Below are 15,032 nucleotides of genomic sequence, written 5' to 3' on the forward strand. Positions count from 1 at the left end.
ATGTCCACGTGCATGGCAGCTGGATGCTGGAATACATTGGGTAAAAGGGAAATAAAGAGTTATTCCACCTTTCTGATTCCTGATCCTCCACGGACGGGTTGGTCGTTGGATCGCCAACTTGAAGAGGGAGGATTTGCCATCGAACTTCTGGCCAGAGAAAAAACCCGTAATATGTAGCCAACATTTGGAAGAAGAATGTTTTCAAGATGACTTGGATAATAGCGCGTTGTGACAAACACCAGATACAGCACTGGGACTTGATCAACAGCCGATACCGCACCGTGACAATGTCACTAACCAGTAGGTGGCAGTAGTGTTCTTTGACAAACATGGATGCCTCCAGTAAAGCACATTCACATGGAAATTACTCTGGATTAAAAACACTGATCATTTATCGAACAGGATGGAATCATTTCAGATTTAAAGAACTTTCAGAAGTTAGAATTCTGGATATGAGCGACTTTTCCTTTAAAAATATTTCACTAAACCTCATTTCTGAAGTCAGATACAATAAGAGGCTTTATCCTCTACCCCTGAAGTCACCCTGTACTTCACTCTCACTGTGACATCTTTTTAATGCATAATTTCTGTTTCTTGTTTTTAAGTTTGCAATTAAATAAAAAATGAGAAATCACACAGAACACCAATGTTGGTTTAAATCAAATAGATTTATAACACTGATTAGAGTCCTTTGAACAATCCATTCCAAGTTCACAGGAGCGATCTGCTAAAATTAACCTACACTTTCATTAAAATAGGGACAATATACGACATACAGTGTCTGACTAAATCTCTTTACATCCATTCAAAGAGCCGTTAGTGTAGCTGAACAAGGCGTCACGTTGTTTTAAGTACGAGCCAGAGTCAGGGAAGTGCTTCTCCTGCACCCGTTTGCAAACCACACACCAAGGGGAAAGAAAACTGGGAGTAGGCACTTCTGTTCCACTATTTTCCTCTTTTCTTCAGCCAGGCCCGGCCGCTACCACGCACGCTTCACTCAACTCAAGAGCATTGTTTGAAAATAAGTTAATTCACAAAGCCATCCGAGATCACCGTGACAAGAGGGACGCCTTCCGGAAGATGGCCAGAGAAGATCCTACAGGACAACCTGGTTCATTCTAGATCCGTTATCCTTTAGGTAAATAAACAAATGTCACCATGGGGTTATCTGTGGACAGGATTTTCACATGCACAGAAGCACACATGGCCACTCCCCCTAAAAGATCTACTCACAGTACGATTCTGGTATCTAAACTCTTTGGGTTCCCTGCTGCAGGCGTTTTAAGATTGGCCACGTAGCATACGCTCCTCATCAACCCCATAGTGTCGTGGTAAAGTTTGCTTCTGTCTCTATTGTTACTCATGCACTACACTGCAGGGATTTTTAGACATTGCATCATAAATAGGTTATATGCAAACAGGTTGGGCTGTGCGAGCTTCCACCTCAGCTTCCTGGAGTCAATTGAAGATTCTATCCAGAGCGTAGGCCATGATTAGGACTGGCTGGAATGTTGCAGCCAAAACACGATGGAGGGTAGATGTTTGATAAAGCGGACACGTTTGAGAAGTTGTGTCATCGATGCTTCTCTGGGGGAAGCTTGGTGAAAGGAGTACGGATCATTCCAGGATGGCGGTACGGGACAGTGTTCACAGAAGAGTTGGATCAGTTCAAAATGAGGCAAAAGCTAAATCCACAAAGAAGGAGAAGAGGAAAGCTCCCTTTCTGTTGGTTCTCTCCTTTTTTAGGTCCACTCAAAAGCAGGTGATGTTCAGTTTGGGCCCTTTTTATGCAACATGGTGAAGGCAGAGAAAACACAGAAAGAAAAAAAACAAATCACCTTTAGTGCTAAATTCTACAGCAAGTTTTCCACATCCTTCGATTTTTTCCACTTCTCAATCTCTACGTTTGCCTCTGATTACCCAAAGTAAAGTCCTGAAACAAGCATGATGAGCAAACTTGTGTATCCGCCCTAAATTCAGCCGCTATCGTTGGAATGTCTTCCCCGTTCCTTGGAGTTGGCCAGGAGGATGGAGGCGGCGTGCAGAGGTGAGAGCTCGGCAGGTTTCCCTAGCTTACGGCTCCTCCTTTGCACGCTGCTTCTACATGACGCCATGATTTCAGGGCTGTGGCGATGGGGATGGCGGGGGGGCGGGGGGGTTGATTGGTCGTGGAGGGTTAGTTGCCGCCGCAGCAGGCTCTGGTGGAGTGGGCGTCCGGGTCCTGGAGGTTCACTCCCCGATGTCGTGCTGCATGCGTCGGGTTCTGGGTGTCTGTTTTTGGCATCTTTTTCGCTAAAGCAAAGTAAATTAAGGTTACAGATTATTAAAACGCTGCACTTTTATTCCAGATTACTAATCTACAGTGTTTAAGGAAGGTATGTATGTGAAGCAAGTGTTAAACATGTGTCTCACCAATAGCCAGGAAAAGCTCATTGACGTTCATGGCCGTCTTGGCAGACGTCTCCATGAAGAGCAGGCCTGTGTCCTCAGCATAAGACTGGGCCTCCTTCATGACAGAGGAGGATAGTTGGTCAGTAAAACCGCCCCTCTGGTCCCCATGAACAGCTTTAATGAATTCAGCCTAATCCCACTTGACCTTCTGCTTAGAAAGGTCTAACTTTGGGGGATCCACTCTAGAGACACAACCTCTCATCTTTAAAGGAATAGTACACCCAAAACATGATTAGCCTTCATTTTCTACTCACCCCCATGCTGAACAACACTCTGGAGTACTTTTTTGATATCTCAAATGCATCTGGAGATCTGGGAGGCTTCTTGCTGTCTGCTGACATTCAAATAATGGAGGTCTATGGCGCCCGAGGCAGAAAGGTCCATAAAAGTCCACAAAAAACGTGTCAATATTCCTCCATACTGCTCGTCCAATGTATTCCAAGTGTCCTGAGTGGGTAGCATCCAGAATTTACTCGAAACGAAGTCATTTAGAATGTTTTTAGAGCATAAACAGTAGTGTATAGGATTTCGTAAAAGCGCGTTCACGAGTCTACGGAAACCGCGGCAGACCAAACCAGATGAAAGTGCGCATTCAGCTCGGCAAAGAACTCATGCTCTTCCTCAACACTGAAGTCCTCAGACATTTTTCTTTCGTTGTTTCTTTCTTTGCGCAGGTAAACAGCACATTTCTTCTTCTACGCTTGCATTATCGGCAGAGCAGACGCTGAATGCTTACTTTCATCTGGTTTGGTCTGCCGCGGTTTCTGTAGGCTCGTGAACTCGCAGGCGCGCACTTTCAGGAAATCCTATACACTACTGTTTATGCTCTAAAAACATTCTAAATGACTTCGTTTCGAGTAAATTCTGGATGCTACCCACTCAGGACACTTGGAATACATTGGACGAGCAGTATGGAGGAATATTGACACGTTTTTTGTGGACTTTTATGGACCTTTCTGCCTCGGGCGCCATAGACCTCCATTATTTGAATGTCAGCAGACAGCAAGAAGCCTCCCAGATCTCCAGATGCATTTGAGATATCAAAAAAGTATTCCAGAGTGTTGTTCAGCATGGGGGTGAGTAGAAAATGAAGACTAATCATGTTTTGGGTGTACTATTCCTTTAAGAGGAAACATGGGAGATACTTTTATACAGATCTAACAATAATTTCACTGTACAGAAATTAAAAAGAACAAATCTATTTCTATTATAATTATAGTAGCTAATCATAGCATATTTTAAATAAAAACATGTAAAGCATATTAGATATAAGCGGTACAAATAGGACTTTATGATATTATAGGATGAGTCCTTGTTCTGTATTAGAGTCCATTTACATTTTATTTATTGTTGTTAATAAGTTTCCTTTTTTTCCATCCTTCCTAACATCTGTTCGCTTTGTTAATTTTCAGTTTCCGTGTAGAAATATACGCACCATTCTTGGTGCAAAATTTGTTCCCTCATTTATTGCAGCTGTTTTCAAAAATATAACATTGAGAAGTTTATTGTAAATAAAGACAAACAAATTTACAAATATGTTATTATTGTTCAATTCCAGGTTGGGGGCACCACACAGTAAATGTGCTCAGGGCCCCCTAATGGCTAGCACTAGCCCTGATCTTATTTGATATCTGAAAACGTGTCACAGGGGGTTTCACAGACTCAGTTCTCTGTCTAGCTTGCAATCAGACCTCCATCTCCTCATGTTGGGAAGGGCTGCTCAGACCGATTAGCCTTCATTCAATTCAATTCAATAATACTTTATTATTTAAAAAGGAAAAATTAAATGTTGCAGTTAGGCTTCTTGTTAGAGTGGCTCAGGTTATCCTGAGCTATCTCTATAGTTCTGCTGCTATAGGCTTAGACTGCTGGAGGACATAGGGACCCCTTTTTCGTCATTCTGCTTCATTCTATCTCTATTCTCCCACTCTGCAGAATCTGTTAGTTCAATCTCTAACGTTCTGCTCTCTCTGCTTTTTCTCATAGTAGCTTCATCTGGTCTGTTCCTGTTTGGCTGTGACTCCATCCTGGAGAGAAATATCAGCTGTGCTGCTGCCATCAACACCTTTGTTTCTAGATGTTGGAGATCGGCCTGTTTTCCAGTGTAGTCCTGTTTCTCTGACTGTGACTAACTGGATGTGCTCTCTTCATCCTCTGACATGGGAGCTGGCTCGGAGCTCGTCTGCCTGGCTGTGTGTTTCCTGGATGTGGGGATATGTTTACGTAAGGTCGTCCTACGTTCTCGTCCCCATTTCCACTTACCTCTGGTGAATCTGACATAGTGGAAAAATTGCAAATCTTCTTTTGGAAAGTAAGCTTGTATGAGCCATATATCAGCTTTAGCATGCTCTTTAATGCGTTTAATAGGCATTCATGTGTATTGTTTAAAAAAGAAAAAAAGTTGTGAAAATCCTCCCCTATACCTTTAATGTATAAAGTTAGCTCACAATCTTTTTTGGATAAAGCTTTTTTAAAGTTTTATTTCTGGGTTGTGTTCTTTACTTTGAACAATTATGGAGCAAAATGTACTCCATATTTTGACATATACAGGCATCACTCACTTTGTAGAAATGTAACATCTAAGATAGGGCTGAAACAATCGATTAATGGAGTAATCATCTAGTAATCGATTAATCGTTAACTTGAGTAAAGAGACTCTAAAACGTCTCTTTACTTCCCTGACTCTGGCTCGTACTTAAAACAACGTGACGCCTTGTTCAGCTACACGTCTAAAACGCCTTTAGCTGACAGAGCGACCCACTTAGAGCAGGAACTATATCAAGATTTTAAATAAATATATAAACTTTTTGCATGTAAGATTAAAAAAAAATCTTGTTCGCCTTAATCTGCTCTATCCAGAACACCTGGATTAATTTAGTAATGATCTTAAAGAGAGATTTGCTATCTGATTATTAATCTATTAATCGAAAAAATAAACGACAGATTAATCAAGAAGCAAAATAATCGTTAGTTGCAGCCCTAATCTAAGAACAGGAGTTGAACAGAGGGCATCAGACAGAGATGGGAAAGGAAGGAAGCCAGCTTAATGGTTTCAGTAAAAGTCTGGTTACAACTGTGGAGGGAACCTGTCATCAAACTCCTTAGAAAGTCAATTAAATAATATCATGAGAATTTATTATTCCAAAGTAAAAATCCAGATGAGGTTTCTTTGCTGGAGGCAGTTTGGGGTCATTGCAGATAGTCTCATTAGTTGAAGAAATTCTGTTTTATTCTGGGTTTAGCATAAGACTTCTCCTTTATTTCCATGTATCTTGGAAAACAGCCTAATGAACTTTGAGCAGGTGACACATATTTATGGAGGATATTTATGGCTGCAGGCAAGAAGAGAACCAAAGCCACCCACCCTGAGGCGCCTAGTTAATATTCTAAACTTGATCCAGGACATTTTTAATGCGTCTCCAGAAGAAAGACTGTTTGGATCATCACACGTTTAAAGATTTATAATAACAGTTAGAAGCAAACGCGTTGTACAGCGTAATCTGTTCCCTGCACCCGATCACTCGCAGCAGTTAGCTCATGTTTCTATCTATCGTTTTTAAGCTCTAGCCTTCGACTGTGTTCTTTTTTCCACATATATGAAAAATAAAGTTTAAAATCTTGATCTAGTTTGTCGTTTTTCAGATTTGTTCTCATAAAAGTGGATCTGAAATTGTGATTTAATTGACGCCCATGTAGCATTGCTACCTGTGGAAGATCAATAAGCGTCAGCATCAGACAGTGTTTGGCTGTTGGCAGCTCCAGGCGACGTATAAAGGGCTGAAAACACCAGCTGTGTACGACTTTTTAATCTCCGATCTGATTTTTTTTTTTCCCATGTCACGCTGACTGCGTATGGAGAGGCTCCGACTAGGCAGGGTGAGCAGATTTGTGTGGATTATTTTCACTTCTGTCTCTGTGCTAAACACACATTAGCACATGCTGCTATAGGCTTAGACTGCTGGAGGACATAGGGACCCTTTTTCTTCATTCTATCTCTATTCTCCCACTCTGCAGAATCTGTTAGTTCAATGTTCTGCTCTCTCTGCTTTTTCTCATAGTAGTGTTGCGCCATATGCCATTATCATACTTTTTGGACATTGGGAACCAGTGTCTATATTTCATCTTGACATGATGATGTGGAATCAGCTGTGAAATCTCTGCAACAACCCCCGTTTCAGCCAATGCCTCCACAGGCAAGTCACAGAGGTGTGACCTACGACCACCCCCACTCTGTGTGAGGACAGACAAAATCATAGAGCACAGAGAATTCTCCTTCTTCTGCTCCTGCTCTGCTTGGCTCCTCTCCCTTGCCCAGGAAGCTGGGGTTCGCTTTGGCTAGTTCTCCAACACAGTGGAGTAAGGGCCCAAGGAGACCCAGACCTCCAGAACCATCATAAAAGTCTTAAAGTATCAGAAATATAAATTCCCAGCTGGCTAACAATTGAATAGAATATAAAATCACAACAGTAGCTTCATCTGGTCTGTTCCTGTTTGGCTGTGACTCCATCCTGGAGAGAAATATCAGCTGTGCTGCTGCCATCAACACCTTTGTTTCTAGATGTTGGAGCTTGGCCTGTTTTCCAGTGTAGTCCTGTTTCTCTGGCTGTGACTAACTGGATGTGCTCTCTTCATCCTCTGAGATGAGAGCTGGCTCTCATTGGAATCTGCCTTTTTTCTGTATAAAGAACAAAACAATTTTTTTTACAAATTGAGTTCCTTACACTGAATTTTTATCTGTTGAAAATTTAGCTGCAAAAATATTCAACTGCAAAGAATTTGCCAGTAAATGTGTCGACCTTTTGGTGAGCTCAAACCAAAGCAATCGACACTTGATGCAGTCGAGCAGCTTTTAGCCAATGAAATCAGCTCATTTGGCCAGAAAAATAAAGGTCTCCCACCGGCTGCTTCTTCCGGATCAAACCAAGAGCCTAGGCAGACGGGGGTGCTGCACTAGCTGTGATTGGCTCAGTTATTTCCCTCAGCCCCATTAGATGGAAAACTCTAATAGCTGTCTGTTAGCAGCTACCTGACGTTTTTTTAATATGATCTGTTTAACAAGAAAAAATCCTCATTCAGCCGAGAACAAAGCTACGGCCAACTGTTGTATCATGTGACCAAATGAGCTCATTTCATTGGCTAAAAGCTACTCGACTGCATCCAGTGTCAATAGGGGGTTTTCAGTGACGTCACTGGCCAGCTCCCGGTCCGCCATCTTGGGTGGCATATTATCGTATATTAAATATATCATGTCGCGAATAGATAAGTACGCCAGCACGCTAGAGCCACCAGATCATGGAACATATCTGAGGAAATGTTCCGTGATCGACCATATGGACCCCTATGCCCTCCACGGTGCCTTGTTTAGCACTAATCCAGATGATTGGCCAAATGTAGAGCACGGTAACATAGTTCATTACCCGGTGTTCAGTGAAAACCCTCTGCACACTCTGGAGGAAATGAGAGCGTACAAGGGTCTAGAGGCTCACAACCAGTTCACATCTGGTTGGGTACGAGATGTCGAAGTGATGTACATGAAGGAAATCGCCATCATACGTGGACGGGTGAGTTTTAATAAGATGGTAAAAATGTAAACAATCCGACGCAGGGCTCGCTATGCTAGGTGGCTAACGGCCGGCGGTGCGCGAACAGTTCCAAAGCTACAAGTCCTTGGAGTCTCATGTGCAGTTTACGAATGGATGGGTTCAGGAGCTGCAGCTCATAAAGCCAGCAAACAGTGCTAACCGTTAGTGCTAACAACCACTCAGGCATGTAATGTACTTTTAACTAGCTGCTATGTGTTTCAAAGGTTTGGTTAGTAACGTTAACTGCCAAACCTCCCTAAACCCTCCGGGTTTCTCACATATTTGAGCCTTTTCCCGCTGGTTGAAATCAAGTTAAGGTGAAATTAATCAAATTAAAACACGGCAGAGAGAGGGAGTCCAGTACGCGGTGGTCATAGGCAGTAGTCTGAGTAGCGGCGGCGGAGACGGTCAACATTGCGGCCACGGAAAGTAATACGTCATGACGCCCAAGCCCTATTATTAATATATTCTTACATGTTTTAAATGCTTGACAGTTATTTACCTGTGACAAAGTGAGCACTGCAGACTCTGGCGTGTTCCAGCTTAACACCGTCCAAATCGGACCTGGATATCCGTGTCGGCCATAGGTGACGGCGTTGTTCAGATAGCTGTTTTGTTTTTTCACATTGATTCACGATTACGGCTGGTATGCGATAGAAAGAGCGTTGATCTCCACCTCCACGGGCCGTGCAACCAACAATTACACACGATTTCACAATTTTTCACTGTCAATACTGCCTAAGGCTGCCACCCAATATGGCGGACGCGCTGAGTAGTCACGTGAGCGCGACGTCACATGAAAACCCCCTACTGCTTGGCTTCAGTTCGCCAGAAAGTCGACACATTTACAGCTGAATTTTTTGCAGGCAAATTTTTACCAGATAAAAATTACGTGTAAGAAATTCAATGTTTAAAAAATTTAGTGTTTTAAATTTGGTGCTAAAAAAAATCCAGTGTTTAAAGGGGTGATAGAATGATTCTATAGGGTATCTGGTCCTTCAGGTCTCCAATAGGGTGATAGAATGATTCTATAGGGTATCTGGTCCTTCAGGTCTCTAATAGGGTGATAGAATGATTCTATAGGGTATCTGGTCCTTCAGGTCTCTAATAGGGTGATAGAATGATTCTATAGGGTATCTGGTCCTTCAGGTCTCTAATAGGGTGATAGAATGATTCTATAGGGTATCTGGTCCTTCAGGTCTTTAATAGGGTGATAGAATGATTCTATAGGGTATCTGGTCCTTCAGGTCTCTAATAGGGTGATAGAATGATTCTATAGGGTATCTGGTCCTTCAGGTCTCTAATAGGGTGATAGAATGATTCTATAGGGTATCTGGTCCTTCAGGTCTCCAATAGGGTGATAGAATGATTCTATAGGGTATCTGGTCCTTCAGGTCTCTAATAGGGTGATAGAATGATTCTATAGGGTATCTGGTCCTTCGGGTCTCTAATAGGGTGATAGAATGATTCTATAGGGTATCTGGTCCTTCAGGTCTCTAATAGGGTGATAGAATGATTCTATAGGGTATCTGGTCCTTCAGGTCTCTAATAGGGTGATAGAATGATTCTATAGGGTATCTGGTCCTTCAGGTCTCTAATAGGGTGATAGAATGATTCTATAGGGTATCTGGTCCTTCAGGTCTCTAATAGGGTGATAGAATGATTCTATAGGGTATCTGGTCCTTCAGGTCTCTAATAGGGTGTGTAACATTGTTTGGGCTGAAAATGGCATATTAGCTGTTCTATGAGCCCTAATGCAGCCTGGTTAAAAGCCCTAGAATGAAACCACAGCTTTTCTTCCTTTTATGGAATGATCATGAATATTTAGATGAGCTGTGCTCTGATTGGTTGGTTTACAACGAGCCAAGCTGCTGAGCAAAGACGCATCATAGCAACAAGCACTCACTCACTGAAACATCAGATTGTTGATATGATAGGGAGACCAGACGTCCTCTTTTTCACTGACATGTCCTACTCTTCATACCTAAGGACATATCCGGGGGGAATTTCAAAATCATCCAGGGTTTTGGTCGCCTACAGTGCTCCGTGCTTCCCCAGCCTCCCTCCTCCAGCTGAGGATGGGCCGCTCATGGTTCTCTGCGGAGGTATTTCATTCTATGACCCATTTAAAGTCGCAAGGTTGCGGCCGTTCCAACTTTTGCATTTCTGAATTCTCTCAAGTGGTGCCCGACTTTACACGGGTGAATAAAGTGAATGTGATTGGTCATTTATCAAGGGGGCGGGATTGTTGTGGCGGAAGGTTAGCAAGCAAGTTTGGTTGTTGCCAGTTTGTGGGAAGCATCTTGCTAACCAGTTAGCAACTTAGTGCTAGTAGGTTCCCAATGGGAAATTCCATTGGGAACAAGTAGCACTAAATTGGTGACTTAGAAACGACGCTGTCAAGGAACGCTATGGACAGAGTAAACATGCAAGAGGAGGAGAGTTTAGTGTCGGAGGTCGTGGAGGAGTCTCCTCCGTCATCCATTTTTTATTTAGAGGAGGAAAGCGGGGACGAAGATGTTGTGGAAGAGGACGCCAGGGCGGCAGAAGCTTGGTTTGGTGTAGAAGGCTTCCAGCCGTACATGTTTGAGCCCTTGCCTCGCAACGCTGCCAGTTCTGTTAGCTCTACGCCTGCTGAAGACACAGACGTCCATCCCCGTGAACACTGGGACGCAACTCAATGGGAAAGGAAAGGATTCTGATTTCAACCGTTGCGTATATTAGCTGCAACATATGAATCAAGATGCTATGACTGAACAAATTTGATTGACAGATGACCGTTGATATATGATTGGCTGAATTTAGGTGTTCAGGCTGACGTAGAACTAACTGTCCTGCAGAAGATAATAAAGAAAAAAAAGATTTTAAGACAGGATTTTTTTAAATAGAAATTTTGGGACAATATGGTCTGATAAAGAAAACATTTATATAAATGTTTAAGCCAGAATGATTTGACAGTTAAATAGGATTTCCCTACCATTTGGTGTACAAAAAAGGCAGATTCCAGTGAGACTGCTTTCCTTCCATATTAAGGTGACCTTTTTCCAACCTGAGCACCTGACCTGAAAAATGTCTGTGTACGCCACTGGCTTCATGTTCATGTTCTTCAGGGGTATATTTTTATTTTTAACAAGACCGTGTTAAATGGAGATACCTGCTGCGTTACTGGGTTGGTATTACCTCGTATTCCACCAGTCTCTTCTCAGCCAAGTCGGCCTTGTTTCCAGCCAGAGCGATGACGATGTTAGGACTGGCCTGCCGCTGCAGCTCCTTCACCCACGCCTTCGCTCTCTCAAAGGTCTCCTGCAATCAAACGCTGATCTTCACACAGGTCTGCATAATTAAACCCCTTCTGAGTGTAGAAGCTCGTAAACTTAAACGTACCGGTTTGGTGATATCGAAAACAACGATGGCAGCCTGCGCCCCGCGGTAGTACATGGGAGCCAGGCTGTGGTAGCGCTCCTGTCCGGCCGTGTCCCAGATCTCAAACTTCACCGTGGTGTCGTCTAAACACACGGACTGGGCCAAGAAGGCGGCTGCAGAAACACGGAGAGGAGAGAAACAATGAGCGGCGATCTGATGAGGTGCGAGGCTTCCTGACCTGCATCGCCGCGTCTCACCTCCTATAGTCGTCTCCTGGAACTCGTCAAACTGTCCCTTGACGAAGCGCAGCACCAGGCTGGACTTGCCCACAGCCATGTCCCCCAGCAGCACCAGCTTGAACTGGCAGATCTTCGTCTGCGGCAGGGCGCTGTTGGAGCGGCCACCACTCCCTCTGGAGCTCATAGCGTCCTGTGCAGCAGACAGCGGGGGGGGCTGGGCCTCCTCCCTGAAGTGGGGGTCAAACAGGGGGGTCCCAAACAGACGACTGTTCCTCCGCAGCTTGGACTCTGTTCTCTTTTGGATTATTTTCTTGGTGCAAAGAGAAAAACATAATTTTTGCAGTTAATTACAACAACCTGTCCTCTAAGCATCATTATAGGCAGAAGAAATGAAGCGGCACACGATGACAACATTATTGAACATTTTATATCCAAACATAAATTCATTTCGCTGCCCGGCAGGCGGAGCAGTTACCATCAACACCTTATCTTCACATTAGGGTGTTAATGGGAAACCATAAACTCAGTTTTCATTGCTCTTTCCAGGTGAGCCAAACCCCCGGGTTTAGATTGGCCCGTTTTTCAGTGTTGTCCTGTTTCTCTGACTGTGACTAATTGGATGTGCTCTCTTCATCCTCATTTCATCCTAGAGTTAGAGTGGCTCAGGTTACATCTCTATAGTTCTGCTGCTATAGGCTTAGACTGCTGGAGGACATAGGGACCCCTTTTTCATCATTCTGCTTCATTCTATCTCTATTCTCCCACTCTGCAGAATCTGTTAGTTCAATCTCTAACGTTCTGCTCTCTCTGCTTTTTCTCATAGTAGCTTCATCTGGTCTGTTCCTGTTTGGCTGTGACTCCATCCTGGAGAGAAATATCAGCTGTGCTGCTGCCATCAACACCTTTGTTTCTAGATGTTGGAGCTTGGCCTGTTTTCCAGTGTAGTCCTGTTTCTCTGACTGTGACTAACTGGATGTGCTCTCTTCATCCTCTGACATGGGAGCTGGCTCGGAGCTCGTCTGCCTGGCTGTGTGTTTCCTGGACGGGGCCGCCTGTGGAGCTGGTTGACAGTTGCCTTTTGTATCTATGCTTCTTTTTCTATGTCTGCTTCTGTCTCCTTGAACCCCAATGGGCCTCAGCAGATGGCCGCTCATACTGAGTCTGGTTCTGCTGGAGGTTTCTTCCTGTTCAAAGGGAGTTTTTCCTCTCCACTGTTGCTACAAGCATGCTTAGTGTGAAGGATTGCTGAAGAGTCAATGAGTCGATGCAATCAGCTGGTTTTTCTTAGATAGAAAACTTTGAATCAATCTGACTGGATGATCTGGTGAACTGGAAAGTGACCTGAGATGACATGATGTGAATTGGCGCTATAGAAATACACTGAATAGAAACTGAATTCTTATTGGGGCCGATCTGAGGAGCAGAACCTTCAGACTTTAGTTTTGAGTTTCAGCTTTTCTGGATCAAATTTTCTTAATTTGAATCTAAAGATAAATTCTTCCGACATGAAGCGCTGAGTTCCAACCTCAGCTTATTATCAGCAGTTTTCCTTCTGCTCCAAGAAAGCAGAGGAAATGTTAGAAACAACAAACAGTTTCTGTTCCGAGAGGTTTAGAGCAGCTTCCTTCATTCAACGCAGGAGAGCGTTTGGAGGTAAGGAAGGCTTCTGGTCACCATGGCAGCAAAGCGAGCCCTCATCATCATCCCTCCACCTCCGTGCTTTACAGATAGGATGATGTCGGGCAGCTGGCATGAACAATCCTTCCTCCTGCAGTCATTGGACTCCATTATTTGGAGATGACTCCTCACATTCCCAGATGGAGGAGCTTCTCTAAGATCAAACCTCAACTCTAACTTCCTCACCGCTGATCTAAGCAACCTTTGCTCCAAAGGATCTCAGATTAGCTGTTGTGTGAAAATATCACAGAGCAGCAGCACCAAAGTCAGACAATTTCACACCAATCTTCTCACATGTCTCCTCAGGAGGATGGATCCTCCTCGGAGGTCTCAGCTCTCCTGGACCCCCCACCTCCAGCCCCTCTGGCCGGAGCAGCGGATCGCTTCTGTTCCTCCCTCACCGACCCTTATCTTATCTGAGCTAACGACACACCGCCGCCTCCAGACGAGTCAGCAGACACCGGAATAAAGACCTGGACCTGGACCAACCCCCCCGGGCCAAACCGACCTCACACTGACGGCATATTTACCGTGTCTGAGCCGCAGCGGGTTTCCAGCCTTCTCTGTTGACAGCGGAGCTATCAGCTGCTGCTACAAGAACGACGGCAACACTTCCGGGAATCTGGCGCATGCGCACTGAGTGCCGCAGTGTCAACCTGCTGGAAACAAAAGCAATGAATGAACTTTAATCATATCTGAGGTCCAAGAGACATTTCATTCTCATTTTATTCTCATTTTATCCTCATTTTATTCTTTTTGTGGAAACGAAACCCAAACGATTTTTATTTCGATTTTTTTATAAGAAAAATAAACTTAAGTTTGTTTTTGTTTCGTTTCATGCAAACCAAATTTATTAAATTAATTTAGGTAGCCTGTTTTTTTTGTTTGTTTGTTTGTTTCTTTTTTTATTTTATTTTTTTTATTTTTATTTACATTTATTTGAATAGAACAGAATATAATGGATGGAATAGAATTGTACAGAATAGAAAATCTCTTTTTTGTCTCACAAAGAGGAAGTTCTACTGTTTAGAGCAACAAAAATATTATAGAAAGAAATGATCATTGAAATGTGGACATTAGAAAATGTATGAGAATAACATAATAGTGTAGAATTAAAAGATAAACAATAAAATCTTGTACTGTTAAAGCTACAGTGTGTAACTTTTAGCGACATCTAGCGCTCAGACTGCAGACTGCAGCAACATGATCATCTCCCCCCCACCGCTTCTCCCCCCCCCCCCCCCCCCCCCCACAACAGTACGGCGAGCGTTACGGGACAAAATGTCTTCCACGACGTCCGCATCACCTACCTTTGCAAGTGATGAGGTTTGTTTACATAGATAATTTTACAGATAGTATTTCATTAGTCTGTGTAGGGTATAGATTTCATGTAGACTTAAGATAATAAATATACCCGTTATTTTTTCTACATCGTCACGTTTTGGCGATCTCGCAATCGCTAGTTTGTTGGCTCTGCGCTGCCGTAGCGCAAAGATGTCTGCCTCCATGGCTGCGAGACCCGCTCCTATGTAATTATAAATAACGAATTCTAAGGCAACGCAAATATTAAGGTTAAGAGGCTGAGCTTGTAGATGATGATAAATAACATAGTTATGTATAATATATTACATTTCTGATTTCATATCCCTGTAATTATTACACACTGTAGCTTTAAAAGTGTTTTACAAAATATATAAAACTGCACCTAGAGAATAAATAA

At 43.3% G+C, this 15,032-nt stretch overlaps 1 protein-coding gene across 1 annotated transcript; it reads right to left on the reverse strand.

The window, feature by feature from the left end:
* Positions 1-2,149: 2,149 nt before the first annotated feature.
* rab5b (RAB5B, member RAS oncogene family) lies at positions 2,150-13,954 on the reverse strand. The gene is made up of 6 exons (XM_038298484.1): positions 13,843-13,954; positions 11,654-11,945; positions 11,418-11,569; positions 11,214-11,336; positions 2,413-2,506; positions 2,150-2,292 (listed from the first exon to the last, which is right to left on the reverse strand). Exons 2-6 carry the CDS (start codon positions 11,817-11,819, stop codon positions 2,177-2,179), a joined length of 651 nt encoding a protein of 216 aa, XP_038154412.1. The 5' UTR covers positions 11,820-11,945; positions 13,843-13,954; the 3' UTR covers positions 2,150-2,176.
* Between the last annotated feature and the right edge of the window lie 1,078 nt (positions 13,955-15,032).

Source organism: Cyprinodon tularosa, unplaced genomic scaffold (assembly GCF_016077235.1).
Source record: "Cyprinodon tularosa strain WSP-4 unplaced genomic scaffold, ASM1607723v1 ctg408, whole genome shotgun sequence".
Lineage (NCBI taxonomy): Eukaryota > Metazoa > Chordata > Actinopteri > Cyprinodontiformes > Cyprinodontidae > Cyprinodon > Cyprinodon tularosa.

Bases quoted from the DNA above. Each gene is read 5' to 3' on its own strand.
- rab5b (XM_038298484.1), bottom strand. From the start codon at position 11,819: ATGAGCTCCAGAGGGAGTGGTGGCCGCTCCAACAGCGCCCTGCCGCAG. The intron at 11,570-11,653 runs GTGAGACGCGGC...GTGTTTCTGCAG, and splicing joins CCAGGAGACGACTATAGGAG to CCGCCTTCTTGGCCCAGTCC. The intron at 11,337-11,417 runs GTACGTTTAAGT...GTTTGATTGCAG, and splicing joins TTTTCGATATCACCAAACCG to GAGACCTTTGAGAGAGCGAA.